Raw genomic sequence first — 8,550 nt, 5'->3', positions numbered from 1 at the left:
TCATCAAAAGTTAAAACCCTCCTTTCTTTGCAAGAGTGTCCAGACTCCACATTATAAGAAGCCTAGACCCTATAGCTATGTGTACTAGTAAGGGACACGTACGGTACGACTTATATGCTGCCACGTGGTGCAATGACAGCCTAACGTGTCAGGAATCTGGTCTTTTTTGGGGTCACGGAGCTCTTCTACACACGTGCGAGACACACAGCAATAAAAGGCAACCTAAGGCTTTGATAATCTCTCTCTACAATGAGGTTTCTCTCTCTCTCTCTCTCTCTCACACACACACACACACAATTATGATTCTCTCTCTACAATGAGGTTTCTCTCTGTCTGTCTGTCTCTCTCTCTCTCTCTCTCTCACACACAGGTGACACACTCTCTCTCTCTCTCTCTCTCTCTCTCTCACACACACACACACACTTATGATTCTCTCACGTAGATGCACCTCTCTCTCTCTCTCACACACACACACACACACAATTATGATTCTCTCTCACTTCCATGCACCTCTCTCTCTCTCTCTCTCTCTCTCTCTCTCTCTCTCTCTCGTTTTTGTTGCGTGCGTGCTACCATGTCTGTGTCTCTCCTCTCCTGTTCCTAGCTGCAAATAGTTTTCTACATTCTTCTTCTCACAAACGGATAAAGTGCCTGATTAGAGGACCTTTGCTTGAATTGTCTCACTAGCTTTGCAGATACATGGCGGCTTACCTCATGTCTTTGACGCTAAGTTATATGTTCTCTCATGATTTGCAGCATTAGGGCATAATTCGGCAGCTGCCGTGACTGTGGCTCGCTGCTTACCTCATTCAATTATACCCTAATTACGAGTCTTGCTGCACAGCATGGCTTGATCTTCGAGGGTTGCACTGTACCATAGCATGTTTAGGGTCACGCAGCTTCCATGATCGCATATACCCAAGCTAGTGTCAGCTACAGGGCATCCATGATCTGAGCGCTTTCTTTCTGCCACGTAGACAGATCCTACTGTCACGGCAGCTCAAGTTTTCTTAATCTCGGCTTTAATCTTGCCCTAGATTTCCACCGTCCGTCTTCAATAATTACTGATCACCATTCTTAGCATCAGCGATTAAGATCTTCTGATTGTTAATCCAACCAGGAGTGCTTTTCTACAACCAGCTGTCGAAGGAGTGGATTAAAGCATCCTTAATTAATCTTGTGATTTATTGCCTACATAATCAACCCATCCATGGACATTTAGGTCTTCAAAATTCTTATCATCATGGTCACTTGCAGGCTTATGTTTTCATTAATAATTGCAGATTCAACCCACTCTTTTTGCAGATGCAATGGAGTCAATCTGCAGGATTATGGGGTAATTCATTATCAGCTCTAAACCGAGGTTAAGCATGGGATCCACAAATTATCCACAGCGACCCGGGGAGCCAGATTGCGCATACTACATGAGAACAGGCCATTGCTCATTCGGCACAAGCTGTAGATTTAATCATCCACCGGACCGCATCCCAGTGAGAGAAACCTCCTGATCATTATCTAATCCTAAGATTAAGACCAGGATCACGCTATAAGTGGCCTGATGTACTGTTGACATTTTAAATTAAACAATTGTGTTGAATGCAACGATAATTAAACACAATGCTAACTATCACTACACTTGTAGCTGTAAGTAATCCTTTGGACGTTATTACTGCCTTTGCATTTGTATTTGATCTAAAATTATCATTCAATATGCAACTGCGGATCTTAAAAACAACTTGGATTTTCTCTCGATTACTGCAATTTGCAGCATTCTGCAAACTTTAAACCTGTGGACTTAAAACACATATTTAATCCCATAATGATTATTATTTTTTGATCAGCATTCTCACGTTACTTTTTAAAACTAATGATTATTTATGTACACCCCAAAGTCCACGTTTACTCTCTCCAAATAATGCTTGCAATGGGAGCTTGAAAGTCTGAATGGCATTACAAATGCATGTTAAATAATGAATCCCAGTTGAGAGAGTAATTACTCTTTCCATGGCATTGAAAAAACTGATTGTAATAATTGCAATTTGCAGGCAGCTTCAAGCAGGGAGGATTGCCCAGAAAGAGTTGGCCAACCTGAATGCCAGGTACGTACAGCAAGGGTTAACTAGCCAGGGTTAGCTATGGTTTAGCGCTAAGATAATTGTGATTAACGTGTAAAAATATTGGCCCTGCATGAAGTATTATTTAAAAACAAGTAGATGCAAGTTTGGCTCTGCTTGCAAATTCCATCATCCTCGTGACAAGCAAGCTGCAAGAGATCAACGTGCTCTCCGCAACTCTTTGGATCTCCCCTTACGCCCTGTAAGTACCTGCCTTTCACCCAAAGTTTAATGTTAGTGCAAATTACATTAGAACATAAGTAAAGATTGATTCCCATTAAAAAGAAGTCAATTATTCAATCAAATTGGTGATAAACACAACTAATAAAACTTGATTTTCGCATATACCACGTGCATCTACATGCTGCTCCAGTCTCTCCAAATCTATAATCTCCTGTTAAAAATGTAGAATGAAAGGTGGTCAAATGAAGGGGGAAAGAGTAAATGCCATGGAGATGTGTTGATTTCATCCATTATAATGCATTTCGGCGGATGTCATTAGCCATAAGGTGTGTCACATGGGTCGGCCACACAGGTGGTATTATAGGTGGCAAGCTAGCCGGTGTCACATGGAGAGGGCAGCTCTTTTCATACTCATGTGCTCTCTTGCTCACATTAGTGAGAAGCTTTTTGTTCAATGAATTAGAGCCATTTGTTCAGTGAGATTATCATTGTCTTCACTAATAATTAATCTCAATGTGTGTGCTCAACATTGAATTTGTTGTGTTAATATTTAATCCCCCCTAGCTATAAAAGGTTTTCAAGTTAAGAGGCTTTAGAAACTCCAAATCGTGTCTTTTTCAAGGGATCATGCATGCACATGGTGTATCATAGCTGTATGGGAATCCCTTGACATTATAGTTGATTAAATACCTACAATCCTTGCCAATGAGGTGATCGCTCAAGTGGTGAAGGTGTTTGTCTAGGACCAAGGGGAACCCCAGAAGGTGCTTCCTCGGCAGCATGCATCACCTAAGAGCGGATAAAAAAGCACCTACTACGGTCGGGGAAAAAATGATAACTACGGGAGGATCTTGGGCCTAAGGCGAGCTCAGACCCTCTCTCTCTCTCTCTCCCCCCCCACAAACTCAAAAAAAACCCCATGATTAATAAAACCCTTGATCATCCATCATCCCCATTCAAGATATATTTCCCACCCATTATTACTCCTGCATAGTATGTGCAACCGGCTACTGATAGTATCATTGATGACAACAATTTTAGCAAACTGACATTGATATATATGAGATTATGTTCTTGTCAGGGTGAGAAGGATTGTGCATTTTACATGAGGAAGGGATCATGCAAATATGGTGTGACATGCAAGTTCAACCATCCAGACATAGCCGTACAAGCATTTCCAAAAGATTACACAGGAGGAGTGGGTTCCATTCCTTTCCTTTGGCCACCAACACCTCATTCGACTCAACCTGCCTCCATCGACACAAATCCTTATATCAGTATACCATTGCACCCAAGCTTCTCCTCTGCCATGGCTCCTCCAAGTCCTATGCAAGTTTCACCAGGATGGAACACTATCCAGGTTCTATACCTTCTCTTCTTTATGTACTCAGTAAAAAATGTGACATGTATGCATGTTTTACCTAAGCTTCAATATTCCATCATCAAACAGAAGGATAATCCCATAAGAATTATTGCAATACAAGTAAGAACAGTAGCCAAATCCAGAGTTTAATAAATGAGATGGCATGTAGACTGAGCTGCATCTGGAGATTTGCAAGATGAAGTTTGGTAATCATTTGGTGCTTCTTCATTTCCACCCCCCCCCCCCCCCCCCCCCCCCCCCCCTTCCCTCCTCTCCACCCCTTTTCTTCCCTCTTACACAACAATACATTTTAAGTACGGCTCTTTCCTTTTAAAGATCTACCCCATTGAGCCTGTAGTCCCTTCCATTGAAAAACAGGGATCATAATGATGTCCTATGTTGGTCGCAGTATATGGGATTTAGATGTGCAGACCAGAACTAATGAATGCTACTGTGTAATATTTCTTGGGATCAGGTTAATCTTCCAACTTATGCGCCCAATTTATGATTAGAATCATAACAGCAACACTGCTTGCAAAAGATATGCATTAGACTGCTGTCCACATAATGTGGAAACAAATGACAGATGTCAAAGGGGCAGGTGTTTACACTCTTGAATATCAACGTAATCTTGTAATGGATTGCCATGCGTTCCATATGCTCATCTGGCATGTCCTATGCATCACATGATGTGATGGCATCGCTTTTCAGCATAGATATGATCAATGCTTGGAGGGCCTTCTCACGCAGTAGACCTTGTCTCATGGATACTATGTGATGAAAATCATTTGATATTTGTCAATTACAGGGACTACAATGTATGCCTATGTTGTATTTTTCTCTGAAATGTTGAAAATGCTATATGTTTGCATTTTGTAGGGTTTTCTTTCAATGGATGCAGGGCAAAATTCTAGAGTCAGTTATCCCAATCACATCTATGGAGCTGTTCCACCATTCCAAGATCCTTTTGCCCTAGCTTCTACTGTTGCAATGCCATTTTCTCCCACATATAACCTGGCCTTCCCAACAAGCACCCCGCCTTCACCGCCGGCGCCAAGTGAAACACTCTACCCAGAGAGGCCTGGGCAGCCTGAGTGCCAATACTACATGAAAACTGGGAATTGCAGGTTTGGGAGTGCATGCAGATTCCACCACCCTAAAGGAAGAAGTGCAATCCCAAGCATGGATAGCCTAGGGCCAACAGGTCGCCTTCCCTCACGTCCGGTAATATTGTCACACACACAACCACACCTGCATCCCATTTCTATGTTCTGCATAAGGTTCTGCATCTTCTATGGATTTGTGAGGTACTCTAGTGCACGTAAGAGATATGTGAAGCTTCTTTTGGATGCAGTTTTTGATAGACAGTCATCTTTAGGATGATTTCTAATGGATGTTATTTTCCTTCTGTTTGAGCAGGGAGTTCCACCATGCACATTCTATGCCAGGCATGGCTATTGTAAATTTGGGCCTGCTTGCAAGTTTGATCATCCATTCCATGCCTTCCCTTACAGAAATCTCTCAACTGGTGAATTTCCAGAATCTTCTTCCTTGGCATTGCCTTTCTAGTAAATTAGACCCTCTCTTTCTAGTAACAAGGCATGTAGCCTGTTTCAAGGGCCAAGTCAGGAAATGAGGTTAAGCTTTTGCAGATGATGAGCAAGGAAAGGCACACATCTAAGTTTCATCTTTGACAAACTAGCAATCAAAAATCTGCAGTGAGGGATGGCATTTATTTCAAGGGCAAGATTTGCCTCTTGTTCATATGGCTCTACATGGTAAAGTCTTGCCCCTTGTTCATATGGTTCTACATGGTGACCCAAAGCAGGAATGCAATTCCATACTACTCTCTGCATGAGTTCTGCATACATTCCTCATATGATAGGCCCCTTTGATGATGGGCTGTGGGGTTGGAAAACCCAAGTTTATTGGCATTGATGTTTTTAAAAAAAATTTAGGGGGTATTGAAATCACATGCCCTTGGGGTAGATTCGAACGCAGTACCTCCACTTTGGGAGGCATGGGCACTACTGATGGTTTGGAAAGCATGAAAACTTTTGCTTCATAATTGGATCAGCTACTCCTAAAGAACTTTTGTACTGAAACACACCATCAATGTGATATTTGCTTTCCCCCCCAAGCTACATGGAGATGATCTTACACTTTCCCACTCAGACTCTCTTATACTAACACTACTAAATTTCATATAACTCCATGCCAATTTTTTGTCAGATTGGCAAAATATACCTAGAGGAAAACCATCACCAACACCTGTTTGCTAACCTGATCTGAGGCAAAGTTGGTTTGTCCTCAAACATGATACATTTAAGCAAGAGTTTCAAAAAAGCATTGCATAAAGATTCTTTTTTTCTTGCTCTCATAAGGAGCACATGTAGCTCAAGATGGCACCTATTGCATCAAAGTGCAATGTTTGACATAGCTTATGCATTGTGTTAAACCATTTTTAGGTCAACTTGGTTTTACCTGGCCCGCCGACCAACCGTAAGGCGCTTTGCCATCTTCCCTACTCAAACAGGCACTTATATTTTGTAAGACATCGCTAGAACATATAAAGCGACCTTAACATGAGTGTAATATTAAATTAGGAAAGTCTAAGGACTTTGTATACCTACTTGCAAGACTAGTAATAGTGGTGGACCATTTTGAAGTTTAACCGGCCTAGTGTAAGAACTAGTCACTTATATATGAGTAATTTTTGATAGTAAGAAATACACATTCATTCCCTTGCAATAGAATACTTGTGAGCTTCCTTTCTTCTCTACTCTTGCTTGCATGTGTTCTATTGGATTCTTGCATGCTAGGATAGTCTGCCTATATTTGAATAGTAAGTTGCTCCCTTTTATTAGCTTCTTCTTCATCCACCTTTTCTGAGAAAGAACCGGCGTGAAGGACATTTTCTGTTTGCCTCCATCTAGGCATAGAGAGCTCTATCTTTACCTCTTTAGTAAGGGAGCATTCTATTGTGACAAAACAAAGTAAGGAGGCAACGGACAAGCTAGTACGCCCACATCCATTAGGGGAAGGTTGAGGTCTATAGGGGCCCTTTAAGATGCCATGTGATTAAAAGGTTATTAAGGAAAAGGGCCAATCATGTGATGCCATGTATACAAAAATGTTGGGTGATTAAAGGTGGTCAAAAGATTCTCTAGAAGATGCCTTTTTGTACTTTTCATTCCCAAAAAGTGGGGGGGGGGAGGGAGTTTTTGAAATTTCGGACATCCATAACTTCTACATATGAGCTCAAAATTTGTCGGAGATTAGAGACCCGGAATCTACTCGCTGAGCTCTTTCCATAGATATGTCACATGATATGGTTTTGCCTACTAAATTTTAAATTCAATTTTGGTGGGAAACTTTGAAATTCAAACTTCTAGCCATTTGAAGAATAAGAAGGTATCTGAAGTCAAAGAAACTTAACATTTTAACAAAAAGTCATTAAAATCATAATATGACAGCTTAAAGGGCCCCTATAGACCTCAACCTTCCCCTAATCAGTGAGTTGCACAACCTTCATCTAGTCATAGAGAGCTCTACCTTCACCCCCTTAGCAAGGGAGCATTCCACTGTGATAACAAAGTGAGGAGGCAACGGACAAGCTAGTGCACCCATATTGATGAGTTGCATTGCGGCTCAAAGCAAGGTACAATGACATGTGATTCAGTAAGACTGAGGTAAACTCATGGCTTGCGTATATTTGGTGTCGTTGTTGGGGACTAACCTAGGGCTTAGCTTCGTTCTTCCATCCATTCCTAGCTATTGGAAATTACCCAATATTCCTAGTGTCAATTAGGAGGCTAGACATTGAAAGGCATACGGTTTTGGAGCTTGGGATGTGTTTAGTTTGTTTTTTAAATTATGTTTTCAAGTTTATTTGCATTAGGGAATTCTAGTTTCATATCATGGAAGGGAAAAATCCTAGTTTCTTGGTGATTTGCATGATTTTGGAGCCGACAAGTCTTAGATTTAATTGCGTTAAATGAAGAAAGATCTTAACAATTATAATTAGGCGTAGAATCTACTCCAAAAAAATAAGCATTGAGCTCCATTATTACATGTGGATTAGAGTGAAATAGTTTATTTTTGTTTATGCATTTCATATTTTTTCATGCATTGTTGGAATTGGTAGCTAGAAAGCCTTGGCACCCATGGAAAGAATGCTGGGAATGACCCAATATCGTGAGGCTTTTCCTAACTACACTCGGAAGGAGCACAAACAACTCAACCGAGAAACCAGTATAACGTGGCCTAACTCACAAATGAAAAATCGGGTTATATCACTCATCTCGTGAAAGCAGGTTGCTTGGGATTATCGTAGGTAGCGTTGTTGCTCTGTGAAAAAGCACCCAAGAGCTCTACTCCACCGTGCCATCACACAATAAGGAAACCCAACCCTCCTCTCACTCAATCTCTCTGTCACACACATGCAATGAGCATACAAGAGCTCTAATCATATTAGGCAAGAGATAGGTAAGAGGCAAAAGAGTAGAGAAGAAGAGCACTCTTAGATTATGTATAAATCAAATTCATTTTTAGGGTTTACACTGTTGGGTGGCCAAATCTTAAAACTCAAGTTCTCAGGCATCCTAGGTCTCCTACAGTACTGCCAACACTTAGCCATTAATAGTAACCTCAACATGCGGTGTACCTTTAGTAAACAATTGGCAAAACACACGTAAAATAATACATTACAATGCTCAACAATGAAAACTAGGCTTCCAAGTACTTGTGGCCAATATGAGGTAGATGTTGTCCGCTGTGTCCGCTAACATCAATGCCAAGAAAGTCTCCAGCAAGGGTTAACATATCTACCTTCCTGATGCAGATTTTGTCCTCGGAATGTGTTGATGAAGATGCTTAGAGGTTGTATGC

The 8,550-nt window shown here is 41.1% G+C and overlaps 1 protein-coding gene across 4 annotated transcripts; it reads left to right on the top strand.

Moving 5' to 3' along the window:
- Window positions 1–361: 361 nt before the first annotated feature.
- On the top strand, window positions 362–5,800 carry LOC147639682 (zinc finger CCCH domain-containing protein 43-like). 4 transcript variants are annotated; one of them, XM_086772681.1, is made up of 7 exons: window positions 472–1,222; window positions 1,306–1,490; window positions 2,046–2,099; window positions 2,194–2,316; window positions 3,379–3,657; window positions 4,540–4,884; window positions 5,080–5,800. In XM_086772681.1, the coding sequence occupies exons 2-7, from the start codon at window positions 1,371–1,373 to the stop codon at window positions 5,227–5,229; spliced, it is 1,071 nt and encodes a 356-aa protein (XP_086628807.1). In that variant the 5' UTR covers window positions 472–1,222; window positions 1,306–1,370; the 3' UTR covers window positions 5,230–5,800. The 4 variants fall into 4 exon arrangements, with proteins under 4 accessions (XP_086628815.1, XP_086628801.1, XP_086628824.1 ...); XM_086772689.1 differs by having other exon boundaries at window positions 362–1,490; window positions 4,540–4,864; XM_086772675.1 differs by having other exon boundaries at window positions 363–1,490.
- The last annotated feature ends 2,750 nt before the right edge of the window (window positions 5,801–8,550 follow it).

This window comes from Cibotium barometz, chromosome 3 (genome assembly GCF_041138505.1).
Source record: "Cibotium barometz isolate CiBa-2024 chromosome 3, ASM4113850v1, whole genome shotgun sequence".
Taxonomy (NCBI): domain Eukaryota; kingdom Viridiplantae; phylum Streptophyta; class Polypodiopsida; order Cyatheales; family Cibotiaceae; genus Cibotium; species Cibotium barometz.
The sequence above is the reverse complement of the archived record's forward strand: the minus strand, read 5'-3'. Positions and strand labels throughout refer to the sequence as shown.